Source organism: Ochotona curzoniae, unplaced genomic scaffold, assembly GCF_017591425.1.
Source record: "Ochotona curzoniae isolate NIBS_2020 unplaced genomic scaffold, NIBS_Ocur_1.0 contig_3520, whole genome shotgun sequence".
In the NCBI taxonomy this organism is placed as follows: domain Eukaryota; kingdom Metazoa; phylum Chordata; class Mammalia; order Lagomorpha; family Ochotonidae; genus Ochotona; species Ochotona curzoniae.
Window position 1 is genome coordinate 13343493 of NW_024465894.1, and position 23658 is coordinate 13367150.

Sequence of the window (23658 nt, forward strand, 5' to 3'; positions counted from 1 at the left end):
AGTTATCTTGCTCTTTGGGTCGAAAGCCCTGTGGAGGAACAGTTAGAGGCAGCTTTTGATGAGCTGCAGAATGGAATTGGTCCCTGCTGCTATACCTGTTTTAGAGCCCAACATGGCACCTCAAAAGCACATAATTCAAAAGGGAATCACATAGAATCTGATCTATGCCTGCAAGGAGCCAGTGACATGTGGAGTAATCTGTTGAGAGGAAGGGTGTAGTTTACCACCAGAATATGGTATTATGGGGAACAGGACTTCTCCAATTGGCCCAGTTTCTCTGAAGAAGTTCGGCCCCTATTTCCTCTCACTTCACTGATAATGAAGGCATACTTTGGCTTACTCCTCTCGTTGAAATGGTATGCTGACATTGACATCTTTCCCTTTAGTCCTCCTCTGTTGATTATTTATTTAGTACATTGATTTTTGACATCATTCTAGTACTAAGTTTCAAGTTATTTTTTGAAGTACTTACGGTTTAGTTTCTTTCCTTGTAATCAGAATAAGCCTCCTTTGTCAGAGTGAACCCCTTTTATGAGGCTGCTTTATTTTATTTAACAGCCATCACCCAGATATTTTTGAGAGGATTTTTGTTACTAAGTAAAAAAGTAAATGGTCTAAGAAATGGTTTTGAAATGTGTAATTGGTATAAAATTTGTGAATGAAACAATTTAAGAAGTATTATTCCAGTAGAAGAGTAACTTTATTGTTCATTAATGCATGATGTTTTTAATTATCATCAGTACTAGTTATCGTCTGCCCACTGATTTTAGTGGTTTAATAGAACCTCTGATAATTGGTTTTTGAGTAGTTATTATTACTTATGAGGTACCTTGATGCAGCTCAAATACAGGTTTTCTGCTTTATGTTTGTATAGCATCTTGTTACATAGCTCTAATGTAAGTTCACAGTTTGGTTTATTAACCCTGGATTCTTGGAGTTGGGCAAAAGTAAAATTTATTTTTAACCCTTTGACATGGTGATAAACCACTTCAATATTACTTCTAAGTGATAGAAATGCATTAATTAGGTTGATAGCAATGTTTTGTATCCTGATTTACCTTAGAGATATATACCACTTAACATTTTTTGCCACAAATACGTGCTTAAAAATCCTTTCATATGTTACTGCCTTGCATTGTGTTTTAATTAAGTTTAATACTTTGATAACAGAGAAGAAGAAGTTGGATGGGATACAGAAATTAAGGATGATGTGATTGAAGAATGTAATAAACATGGAGGAGTGATTCATATTTATGTTGACAAGAATTCAGCTCAGGTATTTTTATGTTTTTGATAACGGGATTTTGTTCCTAATAGATTAGTGCATAGTCGCGTGAAATTTTGCCGTCTTGATATTGGAATCTTATTCAAGTTTCAGACAATTGAGAATCCTTTGGGCAAAGTTGTACATATGAATGTTGGGCCTTGGACACAGGAAACATTTTCTATTTTCATGTATGGAGTTCGGTATAGGCAATCTAAATCAACCTGCATTCTTGTAACAGCAGTGTTTTTACCTTTTAGGGCAACGTGTATGTGAAGTGCCCATCAATTGCCGCAGCTATTGCTGCTGTGAATGCATTGCATGGCAGGTGGTTTGCTGGTGAGTTGAGTCATTTTTCTTAGTGATTGTTAGTCTCATTTTATATCTGTATGTCAATACTAACCAAAATTTGTTTCTGTTCACAGGGAAAATGATAACAGCAGCATATGTACCTCTTCCAACTTATCATAACCTGTTTCCCGATTCTATGACGGCAACACAACTTCTAGTGCCAAGTAGACGATGAAGGAAGATACAGTCCCTGTGTACATAGCTTTTTTTGTTTCTTGAGAATTCATCTTGAGTTATCTTTTATTTAGATAAAAATAAAGAGGCAAGGGTCTACTGTCATTTGTATACAATTCCTGTTACCTTGAAAAAATAAAAATGTAAACAGGAATGAAGTGTGCTCTTTCTCCCTAACTAGCAAATCCCAATGTATACAAAGCTGTTCTTTTGTTCTGCCTTTTAAAATGTACAATGTAGAAAAATAACATTAAGGGTCTATAGGAATAGCTCTAGGGGAACAAGTGTGCTTTCTGTATAAAGGCAGAGAAGGATTTAATGTTGTTTTTAATGTTCCGGAAGCCTAACTTTTTACACAACAGCTACATTTCACTATTGTTTAAACTTGGTTCATGGTTTAGCAGGTTTCTGGCACATGTGTAGTATGGAAATTTAAGACAGCGAAAAGGCTGTTTGGGGAACATCTCATCTTGCATTCTTATATTTTAGCAAGAAAAAGGAAACTTCAAAATTATATTTCCTGATGGTATCTTTTCAATTAATGTATCTGTAAAACTTACTTTGTAAATACTATGTGTTCTGGTGTGTCTTAAGATTCCAAACAAAATGATCCCTGCATTTCCTGAAGATGTTTGGATAACAAAGCAGTCTGATTAAGAAATAGGAAATGCAGAAATAGGTTTTGTCTGGTTGCATATAATCTTTGCTCTTTTTAAGCTCTGTGAGCTCTGAAATATATTTTTGGGTTACTTCAGTGTGTTTGACAAGACAGCTTGATATTTCTATCAAACAAATGACTTTCATATTGCAACAATCTTTGTAAGAACCACTCAAATAAAATTCTCTTTAAAAGGCCACAAGCAATCTTTATTTTTCAAATGTTTCAAGGTTATAGAAAATTTAGGATAGTTTTAGGCTTGAAGTCAGAAAGTAAATTCAGTAGAGTTACCCTCAGAAGATTTTGTCATTCCTATTGAGAAATTCTGCCTTCAAGCTGTCCAGTTCCTTATATTACTGATATACTTTTTAAGTATCACGTTTACTGAAAGCAATGTAAAATTTGTACTCTGACCAACTTACTATTAAGTCATGTAAATGAGTATTAACAAAATGACTTATGCTTAAACTAAATGAAAAGTCTCAGAAAAGGGAAGTAATTTTTAAAACTGCATGCATTTTTATAAATCCATTATGTTTTATGCCTTGAAGATAAAACTAAGCAATATAGTTACCATTATGGTAGTTTTCACAGAAATTGGTTAAAGATTTTTGAATTGTGGTGCACATTTACACTAGCCTGATAAGCTGCCTGGTTCTGAATATAGATCTACATGATGCTCTTGGAAATATTCTTTTGTATTATTTACCAGATCGCCGATTATAATTTCAGGCAACCGATCAGCAAACATAAATTTTATTGTCTAATATCATCTGGTAATATGCAGGCAGAATTTACGCATAACCTTAGAAATTGGGTGTTAATGAAAAGAAAATGTAGTTAGGCTTATGTGAATATTCTCAATAAAATTTCTTTGGTTCCCAGGAACCAAATGTTAAGTCGCAGGAAGAAAATCTAGAAAACTTGTGGCCTTAATGTGCTAAGCACTTGCCTTGTTTCTACAGAGCGATTTCCAAGCAAATAGTTGTGTAACTATTCATGGTTAACAAATCTTGGATAGGAAATTTGAACTCCGATTAAAAAAAAAAAACCCTCGAGGAATAACCTAATTCACTGAGGATGTACCTAGGTTCCCATTTCAGCTCCCAGCTAATGCATACCAGGTAATGCTGCCTGAAGTTGGTGGCTCTCTGCTTCACTGTCCTATTCCTGGTTGTGGGTGGTGTGATCTTTAGATTAACTGATCTAACCATTGGAGGTTAAAACTGGCTGATGTTTCAAATCAGTAATGTTTAGCAGCTATGTCAAACTGTAGAATGACAAAACATCCCATGAAAGTTTCACATCTGCAGAATGTGACTTGCAAAAGGGAGACATTTAATGTTCAATAAGTCACCAAACCTACAGAATTAACCACGATTAGTTGGAAAGGATACCTATTGTAGAAATTCGAAGTGAAACAGATGTTGAGAAACTCCAACAAGCTCATTTCCATCTCTTCACATGATGTTCTCAGGTTCTGGATGAGCGAATGCAAAATAATGCTTCTAGCATACAGGCTACTCAAAGATGACTTTATTATACACAATGCTTGGGGTGATGGGAGGCATCTATGTACTGCAGAGCCACTGCCAGGCTCAGCAGCGGATCCCCATGCCAATGGCCATGAAGGTCCCGAAGGTGCCACCGCTCTGCATCATGGTCTTCCCGATGCCACCCATCAGCTCACGACCCCGCATTCCGATCCTGTGGAGGAAACCAGCATGGAGATAACTTGGCAAAAGAAACTTGAGCACAGATTATTTGCTCCATTCCAATTTGTGCTAATAATGCTGAGTCCTATCTGGGGTCAGGAAGGCTCCTTCAAGGTTCACAGGACAGTAGATAGCGATAGCCATCTGCCTTTAATCAGTAGTGAGACATGTGCATGGAAAACGGGTTTTTGCAGATTTTGACTTTAGGGTATATAGGAAGACTCAACATTCTTTGGGCGTATCTGATGTGAGAAATTCCCAAATTGGAGACTCAGTAATGTAGAAGTATTAAATATAAAAATGAGCAGTACCATCAAGCTTAGAAAACTTTAATGGCATACTCTAAAGGTGAAAATCACGTTTCACGTGTATCGTTCATTTGCCTCATCCTCACATTCCAAGCCAAGATCGTAAAACCACAGGTCGTCACTGAGCTTTTATCAAGTGCTGGATACTGTGACCTGACTTTCAACACTCAAGGAGTGTGTGTGTCTGGTCTCTTAACACCTTAATGTCCAAAATCTCCACTGAACCCCTAACAGCCCTCGGGGCGGAGCCTGATCTGAGGACGCTGCCCTAGGCTCCCGGCCCAGAAGGGTGCGACGGGGCGGGAAGTGACTGCGTCGCTCCTCACCTTAGGCAGGAAAAGGTGCCGAAGAGCGCCCCGGCCGCCATGCCCACGGCGCAGCCCATCACAAAGCCCATTTTGACGCGGTCGAAGCAGCTGGGCTGGGACTGTCCGTAGGGACCCACGGCTACCGGCATCTGTGGGGGACGAGACAGAGTCAAAGTGCGGGCCTAGACGCGGGCCCCGACGGAGGGGCGCGCCCGGGGCCTCGGGGTACCTCCGGGAGGGCAATCTGTGCGCAGCCTGCCTCCTCTCGGCGTTTTGGCGTCCGGCCTCCCGCTCCGCTCCGGGCCGCACGGCTCCCGCGCCCTTCCTCACCTCGCTCACGGCCTCGGAAGCTCTGCAATACGTCTTCCAGGGAGAGCGAGGCGGAGCGCGCCCGTGGCCCCAGGAATCACTTCCGGGTCGCGCAGCAGCACTTCCGGGCTCCCGGGGTGCGGAGGACGGCGGCGGCTGCCGGAGGTGGACTCGGCCACCGCGACCATGCTGCTGCGATCCGCTTGGAGGCGGGCGGGCCTGGCGGGGAACACTGCTAAGGGAGCCAGGCCTGCCGGGCCCTTTCGCGAGCTGCGCCTGCGCGGTACGCTCCTGCTCGCGCCCTTAATTGGGGCACCCTTTCGACCCTGCGGTCCATTAGGCAGTTTGATATTCTCGAACGTCCCGGGCCGGCCCCACAGCGCACAGCTTTTGCCTTTCTTGTGGTCTCCCCTCCGCCCGGCTCAGGGCGACCGCTGTCCCGCCCCCCAGGCTCAGACCTCTTTGGAGCCTGGTCCTTCCAGACCACTCAGGGTTCGAGCCTCCTGTCCCACCACAGCCTCTGGAAGGCGATCTCACCTGGCAGTTGTGAAGATGGCCCCAGTGTCTTCCTGCAGGACCCAGTCTCCCCTTTTCCCTTATGTCCCTCTCTGGTCGTCTCGGATGTCCTCTTACTTGGCCCCTGCGCCTGTTGTTTCCCGGCAGTTCCTGACCAGGCTCCTCAGTCGCATGTTCCCTCAGAGACAGCACCTGCTACGCGCGCTGAGGCGGCGCTACGGCCTCTCTACATGGATGTTCAGGCTACAACTCCACTGGTAAGAACACCGACAGGCAGCCTTTGCCTGAAGGTCCGCGGTGGGAAGTGTGGAGTAGAGGTGACAGTCCCCAGAAGCCGCTGGGTTCAGGTGGAAGGCAGATCTTGTGGGGGCAAGCAGCCAGCCAGCTGTCCGGAGGCTTACCTTCTCCTGCCTTCACTAGCTGGTGAGTGGTGAACTTAATGAAATCACCCATCCCCAGGAGGGTTCAAGTTCGCTGGAGGGAGCACCACCCAGTGATCAGGAAAGATTGGGTCACTAAATGTTAGATCATGCACATTATGAGCACTTGGCGTCCTGGATGAGCATCTGCATCTCTGTGGGCTGTCCCAGTCCTATCATCTTCCAGCCCTTCCTGACATCACAAGACTCTTGGTAGAGAAAGATGGTACAACCCTTGAATGGAAGGCGGGAGTGTATTACAGTCATATTTGGTTATTTAGAGGAGATGAAGGATGGATGAAGGCTCAGGCTGTGTCTGACTGGTTGGCAGGTGTGATGCACATGAAGGACTTGAGGGAACAACTGGAGGGCTCTGTTGTCTTATGCCTAGGACCCCCGAGTGCTGGATGCCATGCTTCCTTATCTGGTCAACTATTATGGGAATCCCCACTCGCGGACACACGCTTACGGCTGGGAGAGCGAGGCAGCCATGGAACGAGCTCGCCAGGTGAATACAGAAGTGTCTGGAAGGGGTTGAGCTCAGGTTTAGTGGCCTGTGGGAAGTGTTTCCTGCTTGCTAGGAGTTGGCAGACGCAGAAATAGCTTTGAGTTCGTCCTGGAAGAGATATAGACTGCACCTTGTTTGCAGTCATTTGCTTTTTTCCCCTGATTTCTAGCTAACTGGCCTTGAGCTTGTTTCTCTAAACTTCAGTTTCCCACATGTGCAGTGGATATCACACTGGTACCAATTCCCTAGGGCTTTTGTGGTGGGTGAAATGAGACCATATTGGAAGAGTGGGTGGTGAACATAGGACTTGTACCTATGGGAGCTCTGGAAATACATTTTTAGAAAAAACAGTGGTATTTTGTTGGGGGTTGGAAGCAAGGCTGGGATCCAGGCTGTCACAGACTTTGGCAGGCACAGACTGTCTTCCAGGCCTGCTGGTGAGCAGCCATGGGGCTCTCCCTGCTTCGAGCTCTGAGCCAGCTATATCTGTAGCTGTGGTTCTGGGCTGGACGCTGATGTTATGTGTCTGTTTCTGGTTTGCAGCAAGTAGCATCGCTCATTGGGGCTGACCCTCGGGAGATCATTTTCACTAGTGGCGCTACTGAATCCAACAACATAGCCATCAAGGTGAGAGAAAGGTAACTGACAGTGGATCTGGACTGGCCTCTGCCTTGTGTAGGCTCATGTGTAGGCTTTTTTCATAGCTTTCTGCCCCATATTCTTGTGACAGGAAGACGCTCCTGATTTATTGCTTCCTTCTGTCCTTGGCAGTGTATTTTAAGACTGTTGGCTTGAATTCGGCAAAGTGGTTGGCTAGGAGGGGTGTGAGTTTCAGCCCTAGTTTCTTAGATGGCAGCAACTTCAGAAAGTTGATAGTGGTGACTGAAGTCTCTAAGGAGGTCCAGAATCACTTGTATTTGCACGTGTTTCTCCTATACACGATTTTGGGGCTTCCCTCATCTTAGCTTTTTGTTTCTTTTTGAAACTTATTTAGTTATGTATTTGAAAGGTAGAGTTTCAGAGAAAGGTAGAGTTTCAGAGAAAGGAGCAAATATATTCCCTTCTCTGGTTCATTCCCAATGAACATGGCTGGCCCAGGTGAAGGCTAGTAGCCTCAAACTCCATTCAAGTCACTTACATTTGGCAGGAGCTCAAGCGCCTGGGCCATCTTACTTGGTTTCTTACATGCATTAGCAGGGATTTGGTTGGAAACAGGGCACCTGGGACTCAAACCATTGCTCTATAGGATGCCTGTGTTGCAGGCACTGGCTTAACCAGCTGTGCCATAGTGCAGCCCTTCCCTCTTCTTTCTGATCAATTCTGTAACAGGTTTTTTTGATTCGTTTTTAAAGATTTGTTTATTTGATAACAGAGATCTTCCATCTGTTGTTTTATACCCCAGTTGGCCTGAATGGCCCCAGTTAGCTGCAGTGTATGGAGACACATTGGTTGGAAGCTGGGATTCAGCAGCTTCTTTTTTTTTTATATAAGATTTATTTATTTATTTTTATTTCAATGTCCGATGATTCACTCCCCACGTGAGCGCAACGGCCGGTGCTGTCCTGATCCTGAGCCAGGAGCCAGGAACCTCCTCCAGGTCTCCCACACAGGTGCAGGGTCTCAAAGCATTGGGCTGTCCTTGACTGCATTCCCAGGCCACAAGCAGGGAGCTGGATGGGAAGCAGGGCTACCGGAATTAGAACCCGTGCCCATATGGGATCCTGGTGTGTTCAACACGAGGACTTTAACTGCTAGGCCACAACGCCAGGCCCAAATTTCTTCATTTTTAAATGCTTGATGTTGCGTTCTCTGTAGGTATTCGTTTTGGCACATATTCTGGCTGAGTCATTCTGTCCTTGGAACATCAGATCGTTGGTTTTTACACATGTAAAATTCCAGTATTAGGTTTCATGGAACATAAGCATGTTTGACTGGGTCTCAATGCCAGGCTGTTGAGTAAGTGCCAAGGCTCTGAGAAATGGTATTTAGTGAAGCTTCAATGGAGACTCACCCTTTCTTTCCAGTATCTCAGCACTTTGCTGCTGCTTTTGTTTTCTCTGGCCTTGATCTGAGTACAGGAGGCACTAGACAGACTCCCAAGATTAGTTCCCTCCCTAAATCCGTTAGTAAAAAGGTATCCTTTATACTTCAGAGACCACAAAGTCAGAGTGCAGATTCCTCCAAGGATCAGGTGGGCTGGGAGCACTTAAAACTTTGGAAATATTTGGTTTTGACTTTTCCCTAGCTCCCAAACCTAGAGGTCAAGGATTGATGGTAGGGGCCAGCGCTTGGTTGGCTTACTGCCTTCAGGACTGGCATCTCATATGGGTACTAGTTTGAGTTCCAGATGTTCTTCCTCTGGTCCTGTCCCTGCCTCTGTACCTGGAAAATCAGTGGAAGATGGCTTAAGGACATGGGCCCTGGCATCCTTACAGCAGACGAAGGAGAAGTTCCGAGCTCCTGGGTTTTGGCCTGGCTCACTCCCAGCCGTTATAGCCATGTGGGGACTCACCCAGTTGATGGAAGACCTCTGTCTCCAATCTCTGTGTAACTCTGCTTTCCAAATAAATAACTAAATCTTTAAAAAAAAAAAAAAAGTGACATCTACTCATTATGTTGTTTGGTTTACTGCTATTATCCTGTCACCTAGAAAATTACTTGTCACATCAAGTTACTGTTTGAATTGGTGTCTGAATGAATCATAACTATTCAAACAAAGTGGAGCAGAATTCCTTAATTTATTCACAAAGAGATCACTTCTGTTAACCATTTGTTACATATTTCTCAAATTTGTAAACATACATTTGCCTAAATATTATTATTGTAATAAGTATATAATTTTTGAAAGGCATATATATGCGTATATTTATTTATATTTGTATTTGATATAGAGAGAAAGAGAGATAGAGTGATCTTCCCTGCAATGGCTGGAGCTGAGCCGATACTGAGCCAGGAGATGGAGTTGAAGTCATGGCTCGTTGCTCACTCTGTGTTCTTCCTCCTATCACCTCCCATTTCCAGGGAGTGGCCCGATTCTACAGGTCACGGAAAAAGCACTTGATCACCACCCAAACGGAGCACAAGTGTGTCTTGGACTCGTGCCGTTCCCTTGAAGCCGAGGGCTTTAAGGTCACCTACCTCCCTGTGCAGAAGAGTGGGATCATCGACCTGCAGGTAAGAGTAGCTGTGGTCAGGAAGGACAAAACAGCAAGAACCTAGCTTTAATCTGTATGTCTGTCTTTCCCAGCTCACCTTGAACCTGGACTGTAGCTAATGGATGGTGGTGGGAATGGGGGTAGAGAAACAGAGATGTCCTAGAACAAGGTCATGTTCCCCCTGGAGTGTGTATTACTGTTTTCTAGGGAGCCTTGTTTCTCAGCTTTATTGATGTTTTCTTAATGTGTGTAACTGTTCTGCACATATACAGGATTTGAGGGACTCACACTCACCAGGACAAAACTGACCTCCTTCCCTGGGCTGATGCCTCTAAGTCCTTTGAAAAAGAGGAAGAATTTTACTTCTTACTCCATTTTGGCCCATTTCCTTGTGTGTCCGTGTGGCATGCTGGTGTTTCAGACAGCCGCTTATCCTTCTATGCTGTTGCGCCAGCCCTTCATTTTGACATATTGATCTACAGCTTTCTTGTGCTTTGGTTTTGCTACTAGGGTAATGGTGGTCTCATACAACGCCTGAGTTATAAACTACTGCTTCAGACCAGCCCCTTCATAAGACCTCTTATCTAAAGCACACTAACCTTCACATTTCCTGTCCAGTTCTAGCTTGAGCCGTTCCTCGCTGTCCCCTTAATGAACTATTCATCTTTTATTTCCTTTCCTATGTTTGTCTTCCTGTTGGATGAGTGTTGGTTGTAGGGATTAGGATGTTGCTTGGGATGCCACACTCTATATCTGAGTGCTTGGGTTCAAGTCCAGGTTCTGCTTCTGATGCTAACTTGCTGTTAATGTGTGCTTTGATAGAAATTAGATGATGGCTCAAGTATTTGATTCCTTGACACATCAGACATCTGGAAGGAATTTCTGGCTCTTGGCTTTATCGTAGCCCTACGTTGGCTTTGGAGGTATTTGGAAAATGAACTAGCAGTTGGTTAGTTTTCTTTGTCTCACTTTCACTGAGCCATTGTACCAACCCCTGGAAGCAAAGTTTATTCCCCCTGCCTTTCTCTGCTCCTCCTACTAGGTGCCATCTCCTTTTTTCACTGCCAACTTTACATGCATATTGGTCTCAGTTGCGTAAAAAGGCTTGTGGATCTCCAAAATGCCATTGATCAGGGCACTGTCATTCTGTATTGTCTGTGCTCTTGTCACATTTAGAGGGAATGATGCCAACAGAAGTGGAACACTCTCCTATAGGAGGCCTCCTAAAGCTAGGGACTGCACGCAGGCCCCCAGGCTTCTGCCTCCTCTGTTTCGACCAGGCCTTGGAGGATGGGCATGCCATAACTACAGGGCCCTGAGGTCAAGCAGAAGATGAAGGAGTCCCAGAGGCCATCCAACTCAGCCTTGGGGAGACTTGATACCCTGTCTGGCCTGATCCTCCCGACAACATGTGCTGAGCAAGGACTACAGCAAGACCAAATGGGGCCCCTGGCTGCACTTGGGAAAGGGCCTCTTGGACCACCTAGGGACACTGTGCCCTGCCACCTAGTGCACCTGATCTTACCTGTGGTAGGCCTCTGTTATAATGTCCACCTAAACCGGCTGCTGCAAGGTCATGAGGGTCCTGCTCCCTGCAGCCCCCAGCAGCTGCATGCAATTGTCTCGTGGGGCTCCTACAGAAAGACAGGACCCATTTGCACCCCTGTGGCTGTGCTAAAACCTTGACCTTCTAGAGGTAGGTCCAGCACTCAGTGGGGATGCAGCCAGGAGCCCTGTGATAGGTTTTTCTAATCTGGAGACACAGGCTACCCTGTTGATGACACTGTTGTCTACCCCACCTTTCCTCTGTACTGGTGACATCATCTAGTTTGTCAGTTGGCCCAGGCTAGGGACACATTGGTAGCTGGAGCATGGAGGGTGCCCTGTGTGGAGGTACCCCCTGATGAGGTTACTACAGCCAGCTTATGACAGGTGCCACAGCGCTGGACACCATGCACACCTGGACATCATGGCCTTGTAGAAATTAAACTCCACTGCCTATCTTAATTCCTGGGGCTCTTTGTCTTAGTTCCTGCAGCTGTCCCTGGGGCTGCTCAGTAGGCTAGATGGAGTGGACTGGGAACTTGACCCCAAAAGAGGAAGGGTGGGAGGCCTGGTATAGGCAGCATCAAGTGTTTAGGCCTTCAGGGAGTGATCCTGGGGCAGGTGTCCATCCCACATCACTGCTCTAGATGGCTGTGGAATTCAGCCATCGGAGGCACAGGAAAGCCTGTGACAAGAGACTCATGGCTTCTAATCATATCAGCAAAGGGGAAGCCCAAGGCTGAAGGTCAGAGTAGGTTTTACTAATTTTCTGTTGGGGGCAAGGAGCTGAATGGCATTGAACTTTCCTTCCTCCTATGTGTGTATAGTCCGCCATTGTCGCTGGAGTCAGGGCAGGAAGAGAGCTTGGTTCTTGAGTCACTTGCCGGGCATAGAAATGAGGTGCTTGCTGGTGCCCTGAGAAAGGGGCTGGGGCGAATGCTCAGAGGCCCTGGGAGGTGGGTGGGGTGTCTCTGGGTGACACAGAAAGTGACAAGCCCTAGGATGAAGAGGCCCTGGAGGATCAGACTGATGATGAGAGGCCGCAGGAAGGATGGCTGGTCTAGGGCAAGAGAAAGCTGGCACAAAGCTTGGGTGTCGGCACTTCTGCAGAGAGGGGCTAGAGTGGCAAGACTTAGAACATAAAGTAGAAACACAAGACGGGCTCACGGAGGCCTGGAGGACAGTTGCCATAACGGCTGTGATAAGCAAAATGAAGTGATCAGTACGTAGCTGGATGGAAAGTGGAGCTGTCAGGATACAAACCGTAGCCCATTTGGGGTGCTGGCCCTTGGAGGTGGAAGATTAGCCAATTGAGCCACTGTGTCTGTCCCAGTGATGGGCTCTTTTCAAGAGTGAGTTTGCCTATGTTCTGTGTCAGGAGAGACCTTGATGGCACTGTGTAGTCTCTTACTCCTTACTCTTAGGAATTGGAGGCCGCCATCCAGCCAGATACCAGCCTGGTCTCAGTCATGACTGTCAACAATGAGATTGGAGTGAAGCAGCCTATTGCAGAGATAGGTAAGAATCACAGGTTATCCTTGATTCTGGTGAAACAGTGGGTCTGTGTGAGAGAACACGAATAGACTGGGAACTATAGGTAACAATTTGTAGACTGCTATAAGAAAATCAAGGGAAAGAGTTCGTATACCTTGTTGAAGGACATTGGAAGTGGCACAAACTGTGTTTAGTACCCTATTTTTTTTTTCATTTCATTGCAGTTGCAGCAAATAACAAAATTCCTTAGCCTCTTTTCTCTGTATTTAGAATATGTCTTTATTATCCCTACTTAGAGATTGCCCTATAATCTCTTCAGATATGTTAGCAAAAAAAAATCTGTTAAATCTTTGTTTATTTTAAATAAATAAGAAAAAGATCTAAATAGTAATGGATGGCATATAGGAAAAGGCTGCTGTTGCTGAGATCCTAAGAATTTTATGCATTAGAACGTCAGGGGCAAAACAAAAAGAAATGGAAACAGTCATCAAGGCATGTTTGAATTTGCTACTTTGCCATTCATCTATTCATCCCATTGGAGAGAGTGAGAGAGAGGGCAGAGTAAGGAAAGGGTTAATGGAATCCTCAGAAAGGTCATGTCATGTGAGTAGGGACAGGTCCTGGGCATTGTGGCACTGCTGCTGGGCGACTTGGCCACATGTGCTGTTGTTTTTCTAGGGAGGATTTGCAGCTCCAGAAAGGTGTATTTCCATACCGATGCAGCCCAGGCAGTTGGAAAAATTCCACTTGATGTCAGTGACATGAAAATCGATCTCATGAGCATCAGCGGTCACAAAATCTATGGTCCCAAAGGTACCAGTGCTTCTTATACTTTTCTCTTTCTGCATCTCCCAGAAAACCATTTGGCAGATGTTCCTTAGAGTCATTTAGTATTATCATCACTGTTAAAGGAAGGTGTATTTTCACAGTTCCTTGCCAAATGCAGGTTTCAAACAAAAGTTTCAAAAATAATTGCACATTCAGGGCCCGGCGCCATGGCCTAGCAGCTAAAGTCCTAGCCTTGCATGCCTGGGATCCCATATGGGCGCTGGTCCAAGCAGTTACTGTGTAGATAACAGGGCATTCTTCTTGAGCTTCTGTTTAAAAAAAAAAAATTCTTAGAAGACATGTAGCTGTCAGTCTGGTTGGGGAACAAGCTTTGTAGAATCAGATTTCATCACATAGGCACAGCCATCTTGTCTGCTTCAAGAGGATGGGCAGGGCAACAGTTTTTGAGTCCTTTGTTCTCTCAGTCTGGCTTGACCTTAGTGATGGATTGTACAGGTATGTGTCTGTTGCAGACTCAGGAGTCGGTTCTCCTGTTGGTCTGTAGGATTGCTGGCTGGTCCTCTGGGCCCAGGAATGTTTGCAGGCTTGAGATCTGATCCCTCGTCCTAAACCCTAGGGAGAGATTGTGACCCTCTGTGGAGGTAGCCATAAAAAAATAAATAATTTCTCTGTCTGTGGAGGAAGGGCCCCGTTTTTATTTTAATTTTTATTGTAAAGTCAGATATGCAGAGAGGAAGAGAGACGGAGGAAGATTTTCTGTCTGTGGATTCACTCCCCAAGTGGCTGCAACAGCCTGGACTGAGCTAATATGAAGCCTGGATTCAGGAGCCCAGAGCCTGTTCCGGATCTCCCACATGGGTGCAGGGTCCCAAGGCTTTGGGCCATCCTCAACTGCTTTCCCAGGTCACAAGCAGGGAGCTGGATGGGAAATGAGGCTATTGGGATTAAAATCAGTACCCATATGGGATTCCAGTGAGTGTAAGGCAAAGACTTTATCCACTAGGGCACTCCACCGGACCCAAAAGGGCCCTTTTTCATTGATGTCCGATGACATGCGGTGTCTGCAAGGTGCGTCATATCCCTGTGGTGATGGTGGGACAGCTGTGGCCTGTATGATGAAGTTGGCTTATTCTAGGGCTTCCTAGATTTGGTGAGAGATTGTTTTATGAACTATTATTAGAAAAACAAAAATAAAAAACAACCCAGATGCATTCTATCTTTAATTAGAGTGCTGACTTGGTTAGGTATTTCATACATATATCTGTGTTTTTTGTTTTTTGTTTTGTTTTGTTTTGTTTTAGTGAGATTTGAAAGTAGAATGATAGAGAGATGGAAAGTAAATACATCTTCCATCTACTAGTTTTTTCTTTAGATGTTTGCCATGGCTGAGGCTTGTTCAGGTTGACCCTAGGAAACTTTGCCAGGTCTCACACAAGCCCAAGTGCTTGGTCCCTACACTGCCCTGGAGATCTGCAATAAGCTCCTGGCTCCTGGTGGTTGTGGCCATTTGGGGAATGAACCTGGGGATGAAAGATTTTTCACTTTCTATCTGTCTCTCTGTAACTTTGCCTTTCAAATTAATAAAATGCAACAAAACAAAACAAAAACCTTAAAATTAATTATTGATTTATTACTGATATTCTTTTTCTTCAGATTTTTTCATTAGAAAAATTTCAAGCCTACAGAAAGTTGAGATAAGATATTGGCAGCTTTGGGCAATGGTCCTTCATTTCATCTGTGTCTTCTGTTTTTCTTCTATGTTGTAAATAACTTTGTTCCCTAGGGGTTGGTGCCATCTACATCCGCCGCCGGCCCCGCGTACGTGTGGAGGCCCTGCAAAGTGGAGGAGGACAGGAGCGTGGTATGAGGTCCGGGACAGTGCCCACACCACTGGTGGTGGGGCTTGGGGCTGCGTGTGAAGTGGCACAGCAAGAGATGGAGGTATGGGGAGAGCGTTTGCTCCCATCACTTTTTCCCCTGTGCTGGGACTCTTATTTAAAGTGATCCTTAAATGATTGATCGCTCCCTGAAGAGGAAGTTGAAGAAAATCCTTCTTTGTCCTAATGGTTATTGGCACTTTGTTCATAGTTGGTGTTACAGAGCCAAACTCCACGACCCTTTAAGGGCAGTTAGCTGTGTTTACAATTGTGTGCCTTTCACAGTCTAGCTGCCCTGCTCGCTTCTGGGAACACGGATCTCCCTGGATACATAGGAAGATAAGTGGGCACGGTCACTGCTGGGTGGAAAAAGGTTTCTTAGTCATTGTGTCTTTGGGAACCAGTGTGCTTAGTCTGCCTTATCTGTTGTTTAGTACGACCATCAGCACATCTCCAAGTTAGCAGAACGGCTGACGCAGAAGATAATGAAGAGCCTTCCTGATGTGGTGATGAACGGAGACCCTGAGCACCATTATCCCGGTATAGATGTGCGCCTTCTATCCCTATTCTAGAAGGAACTGGGGCTCTGCAATCCCTCTCACAGCTTTTCTCCCCTGTAGGCTGCATCAACCTTTCTTTTGCATATGTGGAAGGGGAGAGTCTGCTTATGGCACTTAAAGACGTTGCCTTATCCTCAGGCAGGTGAGTTGGCTTGGGAAGTGAACAGATGGGGCTGACACATGGCTCCTCAGTTCACGGTGTAAGAGTTCCTGAATGAAGGGTAATGGTCACTTTGAAGTGGCTTTGCACAGGTGACATGTGCCACCCAGGGAGGGCTCCTGGGGCATTTTTGTGCCTTTTATGAACTCATGGAATGAGTAAGGCTGTGTTTTCTCTGGTGTTAACACCAGCAGTTCTCTTCTATGCCTCCAGAACTGAAGTGTTCCAAGGTCTCTAAAGGTCTAGTGGCTCTCTCCAGGGTTGTCCAGAAGGTATATTTTGTTCCAAGGGAGTGGGCATATGGTCCCTCTGTTGCCTGTTTTTGTCAAATGTAATTCCTACTGCCCTAACTGATGCTGAATCTCATTTTGGCAGTGTCCTGTTCCCGGAGGTTTGCATCCAGAGACCAAAGGTGTCAGGTTCATGCCCTAGGATGTGCAGGGCAGCATCAGGCCCTGTAACTCTATGTGAATAGTTGATGTCCTGTGTTTCTGTGGAAGAACACCAGGCACTGGGACAGAGCAGTGGAACTGTAGGCTTATAGCTGGGTGCTGATGTTAATGATGAACTAAGCCAGGAATTTGTCTCTCCTTAGTGCCTGCACCTCTGCATCCCTGGAGCCTTCTTACGTCCTCAGAGCGATTGGCACTGATGAGGACTTGGCACACTCTTCCATCAGGTGAGGCATTACAACAGCCACAATCATGGAAGGCATCTTTGAATGCATTTCATCTCCTGTTACAAGCTTCTTCATTCTCATTCTTTACTTCCTCTGGATTCTTTTTTTCCCCCCTTAACATTGATTTATTTTTATTAGAAAGGCAGATTTACAGAGAAAAAGAGAGACAAAGATCTTCCATCTGTTTGTTCACTCTTAAATGGCCTCAAAAGCCAGAGCTGAGCCAGTCTAAAGCCAGCAGTGAAAAGCTCCTTCCAGGTCTGCCATGCAGTTGCAGAGTCCCAAGGCTTTGGGCCATCCTACATTGCTTTCCCAGGCAACAATCAGGGAGCTGGATGGGAAGTTGAACAGCCGGGATACGAATTGGCACCTATATGCGTTCTTGCCACTTTAAGGGGAAGGATTAACCAATTGAGCCATTGTGCCAGGCCCTTTTTCTTGATTCTTTATGAAAGTTTTTGGAGCATTGACTCTCAGACTGGATTGATGTCACTAGGCAAGTTTGTGGAGGTGACAGTATGTGAGCCTCAAATTTTAGATACTATGCTTTCATAGCACACATATAGGAACCATAGAAGAGACAGAGTACTGGCATGTGGGACAGCTCAGAAAAGTATAGGCAATAGGTGGAATTTACCATGGTAAAAACATCACAAACAGTATTTAGTTCCTGTCAATGAAATGTATTTGCTTTCTAAATATTCAAATGATGGCACTGTGTATATATATATATAAGCAACACTGCTCTGGCTTTCTTAATCCTTCCCATGGAGCACTTACTCTTAGGACAGGCTGCTGCAGCCATTATAACCAGTTGTTTCCTGGGGCTTCACCCCAGATGGATTTTTGGACATCTACCTTTCCCTTCCTGTGGTCAAGGGACCTCTTTTCTCTGCCACCTACTCCTTGAACACAATGACCACTCTCCAGCGTTTGGGTTCAATAGGTCCAAAGGAAAGTAGGAAATTTCCTGTCGGGTGAATCTAATGTTGATGGTCCCTAGACCACATTCTGAGAAACTCTGACACACTGGGCAGTAACAGGTTCCTTCTGTTTCTTTAATGTTGTGGGCCCTCCAGAAGTGTTGGCTGTCTGAATTTACCCCGACCCAGGGTGCTGACAGAGCTCCTCCCCTGGGACTGTTTCAGGTTTGGCATTGGCCGCTTCACCACAGAGGAGGAAGTGGACTTCACAGCGGAGAAGTGCATTCATCATGTAAAACGACTTCGAGAAATGAGGTACACCCTCTTATATCAGAGACTTTTTGTCATTTTTAAGTTCTGCTGAATTTATTTCAAAGGCAAAGTTACCGACAAAGAGTGAGAGACAAGTCTCCTCTGTCCCCTGCAGTGGGCACCATGTCATGGCCGGGTCATGCAGAAGGCTGGAGTCTAAAATCATATCTGTGTCTCACACTCCTCCATTCCCAGATGCATTACCAGGCACCTGGTTCACAAGTAGGGAAGAAATTGGCACTCAGTGCCTCAAATCAAAGCTTATCCCAACGCTTCCCCACGCAGGCCCCCATCAGAGACACTTTGGAAGAAATCAGATTGTCACTTTCCTTCCATCATCTGTTTTATTTCCAGCCAAGAATCAAGAGATTCTGAATCTCCCACACAGCTGCAGGGTTCCCAGGCTTTGCACTGTCCTCTACTGCTGTCCCAGGCCACAGGCAAGCAGCTCCTTCCGTCAGTTCTGTGTACACATTGTTAGAAACTAAAATTTGAGAGTACTTCCATTTAGGAATTAGAGATTCCACAGAGCAATAGAGTTTATCTCCACCTTGGTTTCTTCATTTTAGAATATGAGAATGCATTTTTAAAATCTAAAGGATGGGGCCTGGCATGATAGCCTAGCTGTTAAAGTCCTCGCCTTGCACGCACCAGATCCCATATGGGTACCAGTTTTAATTCCAGCAGCCCTGCTTCCCATCCACCTCCCTGCTTGTGGCCTGGGAAGGCAGTGGAGGACGACCCAAGGCTTTGGGACCCTGCACCCACATGGGAGACCCGGAAGTGGTTCCTGCCTCCTGGATTCAGATTGACGCAGCACTGGTCAAGTTCTTCGAGCCAGTGTTTTCTCCCTTGTAAATTTTCATTCATTCCTTGACTCTTCTCTTTGGCAGCCCTCTGTGGGAGATGGTGCAGGATGGCATCGACCTCAAGAGCATCAAGTGGACCCAACACTAGAAGATTGGATCTGAATTTGTACTGGCCTGCCCCTCCTGTTTCACCCATGTACAGCCAGGCACCTTGTGCATCCAGTCAGTGTGCCATGGTGATGACAACATTGATATACTGATGTCAGCATCTCTTTCACCTCCATGACAGAAACACAAGGAAAGTTAATGCAGCATTAGCTCTCCAATTGTCTTCAGGAGTTCTGTGGTCATAGACTGTGTGGATGTTCTTCTCCTGAGGCAGTGCAGACATTTGCTATGATATTGCTGCTGGACAGTCCAGGTGGGGAATGCCAGGGTACCAGAGTTGGGTGTTTGTTTAGGGACCCTGATGCTCTTTGGCAAGTGGTCTCTTTCTGCTGCTCAACTGGATTGGCTCCTTCAACAGTAAGCTGAATTGACTGCTTCAATTTAAAATTTTCCATAGCTCCAAAGGATATATGTTCATATTCACTGTAGACCAAACAGTGGATTTGTGAGATGGCATCTCTTCCTTCTTTTCCCATCTTCCTCATTTTCTTTTGACCCAATGGAACCAGAAATCTTTATGATCCTACCCAATCACTGAAATAATTTGTGTTTTTTCCTTAATTTTGAAACTGGAGAAATAAACTCCCTTTGTTGTATTTACTGTTACTCTGTGAGAAGCAGAGGGTGAAGGGAAAATTACTCTGAGAAGCCAAGAACAAGAATTCTCTCCCATTCGGTTTCCACAGGTGACTCAGTTGGCTCATGGTGTGATGGGTTAATATCGTGCGATCATGACATCACACCTGGGAAAGGAGCAAGAAGTGGCCCAGGTGCTTGGGCTTCTGCATCACATGGGAGACCTAGAAGAAGCTTCAGGCTGCTGGTTTCAGACTGGCTCAGCTGTGACTGTTGTGTACATTTAGGAAGTTTATCCAGTGGATGGAAGATCTGTTTATCTCACCTCTCTATATAAATTTTTCAAATAAAATAAAATGATTCGGGTTCTGCGTGGTAGCCTACCACCTAAAGTCCTAGCTTTGAATGTGCCAGGATCCCATATGGGCTCCAAGTCTAATTCCCATGTCCCGTATCCAGCTCCCTACTTGTTTCCTGGGAAAGCAGTTGAGAATGGCCCAAAGCCTTGGAACCCTGCACCTGAATGGGAGGTTCCGGAGAATATTCCAGGCTACTGGCTTTGGATCATCGCAGCTCTGGCTGTTGTGGCCACTTGGGGTGTGAATCAACGGATGGAAGGTCTTCCTCTCTGTCTCTCTTGCTCTCTATATATCTGACTTTCCAATAAAAATAAATAAATGAGTCTTAATAAATAAGTAAATCCATGAGTGTGCACGCACACACACACACACACACTCTTATATATATTATTTGAAAGGCAGTGAAACAAATGCACAGAGAGCTAGACATGGAGATTTGCTGTTCACCAGCCCACTCTCAAATCCCTGCAACAGCCAGAGCTGAGCTGGACCAGCCTGATACTTGGAGCCCAGAACTCAATCTGGCTTCCATTTGCGTGGCAAGGAAGGTCCCAAGTAGTAGAGCCATGCATTCAGATAGTGGATGCAGCTGTCCTAGCCAGTGACCCAACAACTGCGTCAAGCACTTGCTCTGTGGAGGTCATTATGAAGCAGAAATAAGACAAACCCTTAACGGGTAAGAAACAATAGTAAGGGCAAATTATGTTGAGAAAAAACATGATATGTTGGAGAAACTAAGAGAAGGCTAGAGCAGCTGCAATTGAGTTTATATAAAATCGTGGTGTCATTATCAAAACGTAGGAGATTAACAGTGGTACTTTTGAATAACCTTTAGATTTCATCCATTTTCCAGTAGGAATTAGTCCTTTTTGTGTTCTAGGACATGGCTTGATACCACACTGCATTTAATAGACTATGTTTTGAATATGATATTATATTTTCAAATTATGTATAAAATACAGGTTTTATTTACAAATGTGATCTGGTTTTTTTTGCTTGTTTTTTCAGTTTGCTCACTTTGGCATGTCAAATCTGTCACACAAGTCTTCTTAAAAACATGCTGGGGGTCAGTCGTTTGTTTCCTCACTTTTGTTTCCTCTTTAATAAATTACAGAGGGGGCCCGGTGCGGTGGCCTAGCGCCTAAAGTCCTCGCCTTGCATGTGCCGGGAACCCATATGGGTGTCAGTTCTAATCCCTGAAGCCCTGTTTCCCATCCAGCTCCCTGCTTGTGGCCTGGGAAAGCAGTCGAGGAAAGCCCAAAGCTTTGAGATCCTACACCCACGTGGGAGACCAGGAAGATGCTCTGGGCTCCTGGCTTCGGATTGGGGCAGCTCTGGCTATTGTGGCCACTTGGGGAGTGAATCATTGGATAGTAGATCTTTCTCTCTGTCTCTCATCATTTTGATATAGCTGACTTTGAAATAAAAACAAATATTTTCAAAAAAGTGACACAGAGAGAAATTCTTCCATCATGTGGTTCACTCCCCAATGGCCTTAAAAACAATGGCTGGGACACCCCAAAGTCACCATTACAGAGCCTTGGTGCAGGGGTCCTAGCCCTTAAACTGTCTTATGCTGCTTTTCCAGGAGCATTAATAGGGAGCTAGATTGGAAATGAAGCAGCTGGGCCCGGCAGCATGGCCTGGTGGCTACAGTCCTCGCCTTGAACGTGCCTGGATCCCATATGGGCACTGGTTCTAATCCAAACAGCTCCACTTCCCATCCAGCTCCCTGCTTGTGGCCTGGGAAAGCAGTCGAGGACGGCCCAATGCTTTGGGACCCTGCCCCCCTGTGGGTTACCCGGAGGAAGTTCCTGGATCCTGGCTTCGGATTGGCATAGCATCGGCTGTTGCACTCTCTTGGGGAGTGAATCATTGGACGGAAGATCTTCCTCTCTGTATTTCTGACTTTTCCAATAAATAAATAAATCTTAAAAAAAAAAAAAAGAAATGAAGCAGCCACATTTCCAACCATCACCTATATGGAATGTTACTTGCATAAGTTTAAGTTGCTATGCCACATCACTGGCCCTTTATTTTTTGCTTGCAAGGCTAGGTCAATGATGGGGATATTCATTAAGATATAAACTAAAATAGGAGTAATAGAGTCTGGGGCTGGGGTTAAGACTAAAGAAATATGGAAATATAGTTTCTTAATACATCTTTTTAAGATTTACTTATTTTTATTGGAAATTCAGATTTACAGAGAGCAGAAACAGTGATCTTCCATCCTCTGTTTCACTTACCAAGTTGGCTGCAACAGCTGAAACTGTGCTGGACTGATCTGGACCCAGGAGCCTCTTCTGGGTCTCCCACACCAGTGCAGGGTTCCAATGCTTTGGGGCGTCCTACATTGCTTTCCCAGGCCACAAGTTGGGAGCTGGATGCAAAGCACAACAGCCAGAACAGGAACTGGCACCCATATCAGAGCCCGGTACAAGGCAAGAATTTAGCCACTCAGCTACCTAGCCAGGTCCAGAAATATGTCTTTTTAAAAATATAAGATCATGGGCCTATTGCAATGGCTAATCCTCACCTTTCATGTGCCAAGATCCCTGCACAATGACCCTGCATACTTTTTGGGTATGGGAGACCTTGAAGAAGCTCCTGGCTTCTCCCTTTGGATAGGCTCAGCTCTGGCTGTTTCAGCCACTGGGGAGTGAATCAGTGGACGGAAAATCTCTGTATTGTTTTTTTCTTTTAATAATTGCACTGTTTTTTAAGATCTATTTTATTTTTGTATTGTAAAGGCAGATATACAGAGCTTCTTCCTGTGGATCTCCCAGGTGAGTTCAGGGTCCCAATGCTTTGGGTCACCTCTTACTGCCTTCACAGGCTGCAAGCAGGAAGCTGGACGGGAAGTGGACCAGCAGACAGAAAGTGTTGCCCCATATGTGATCTGGGCAGATGCAAGTTGAGGATTTAGCTACTAGGCTATAGCACCGGGCCCACTCTTTCTCTGTAAATTGTTCTGCTTTTCCAATAAAATAAATATTGAAAGAAAGCAAAACAAACAAACAAAAAACATTGTAATGGCTCTGGTGACAGTGGAGTGGTCTTCCATGTGCTGGTTCCCTCAAGAAAAACTCCCAAACAGACAGAATCGAGAAGCCAGATCCATTGTGGGCCCAACTACTGGCACCACCTACTGTTGGTTTCCCCAGGCGCATGAGCAGATTCCTGGCCAAGATGCCAAACAGCAGGAGTGAACATACTGGTGTTAACTGGATTAAAATTTGTTAATGCAAAAAGCATTTTCATTTGTTATTACCAACACAAGCATCCACCAGTTCCTGGATCTTACATTAAATACAGTATTCGGGGTGTGCGCAAGGGCTCAAGTGGCTATTCCTCCACCTCCAGACACAGCATCCCATGCACGCACCGATTCTACCCCAGGCTGCTCCACTTCCCTCTGCCGGTCTGTGGCCTGGGAAAGCAGTGGGGAATGGCCCAAAGCCGTGGGACCCTGCAGCATGTGGGAGACCGGGAAGAAGCTCCTGGCTCCTGATTGGCTCAGGCGCAGCAATTAACAGCCGGATTGAACCAGTGGAAGGGAGATTCTTCCGTTTCTCCTTTTCTCTGTAAATCTCCTTCCAATGAAAATACATAAATCTTCAAATAAATTAAAAAATATATATTCAACACAGTTTGAGTTTGGCACCGTGTCCCTCCTTTCGCGCAGGCGCCACCGAGTGAAGCAAGGGTCTGAAATCCCAGTC

At 45.3% G+C, this 23658-nt stretch overlaps 3 protein-coding genes across 18 annotated transcripts in view; 2 read left to right on the forward strand and 1 right to left on the reverse strand.

The window, feature by feature from the left end:
- The window catches only part of RBM39 (RNA binding motif protein 39), a 33855-nt gene extending 31211 nt beyond the window's left edge, over positions 1 to 2644 (forward strand). For all 14 annotated transcript variants that reach the window (XM_040981543.1, XM_040981544.1, XM_040981548.1 and 11 more), the window contains 3 exons: positions 1171 to 1276; positions 1525 to 1603; positions 1690 to 2644. In XM_040981543.1, coding sequence (XP_040837477.1) covers positions 1171 to 1276; positions 1525 to 1603; positions 1690 to 1790 — 286 coding nt within the window. In that variant the 3' untranslated portion in view covers positions 1791 to 2644. The remainder of the gene's footprint in view (positions 1 to 1170; positions 1277 to 1524; positions 1604 to 1689) is intronic.
- Positions 2645 to 3961: 1317 nt separating this feature from the next.
- On the reverse strand, positions 3962 to 5212 carry ROMO1 (reactive oxygen species modulator 1). Of its 2 annotated transcripts, none has more exons than XM_040981561.1 (3): positions 5109 to 5212; positions 4797 to 4927; positions 3962 to 4154 (listed from the first exon to the last, which is right to left on the reverse strand). In XM_040981561.1, exons 2-3 carry the CDS (start codon positions 4925 to 4927, stop codon positions 4046 to 4048), a joined length of 240 nt encoding a protein of 79 aa, XP_040837495.1. In that variant the 5' UTR covers positions 5109 to 5212; the 3' UTR covers positions 3962 to 4045. The 2 variants fall into 2 exon arrangements, with proteins under 2 accessions (XP_040837495.1, XP_040837496.1); XM_040981562.1 differs by lacking the exon at positions 5109 to 5212 and adding an exon at positions 5008 to 5099.
- A 24-nt stretch (positions 5213 to 5236) lies between these two features.
- NFS1 (NFS1 cysteine desulfurase) lies at positions 5237 to 19597 on the forward strand. Of its 2 annotated transcripts, XM_040981558.1 has the most exons (13): positions 5237 to 5370; positions 5751 to 5860; positions 6414 to 6530; positions 7074 to 7157; positions 9552 to 9704; positions 12655 to 12748; positions 13403 to 13537; positions 15297 to 15454; positions 15825 to 15930; positions 16011 to 16092; positions 16706 to 16789; positions 17938 to 18027; positions 18918 to 19597. In XM_040981558.1, exons 1-13 carry the CDS (start codon positions 5274 to 5276, stop codon positions 18979 to 18981), a joined length of 1374 nt encoding a protein of 457 aa, XP_040837492.1. In that variant the 5' UTR covers positions 5237 to 5273; the 3' UTR covers positions 18982 to 19597. The 2 variants fall into 2 exon arrangements, with proteins under 2 accessions (XP_040837492.1, XP_040837493.1); XM_040981559.1 differs by lacking the exon at positions 9552 to 9704.
- The last annotated feature ends 4061 nt before the right edge of the window (positions 19598 to 23658 follow it).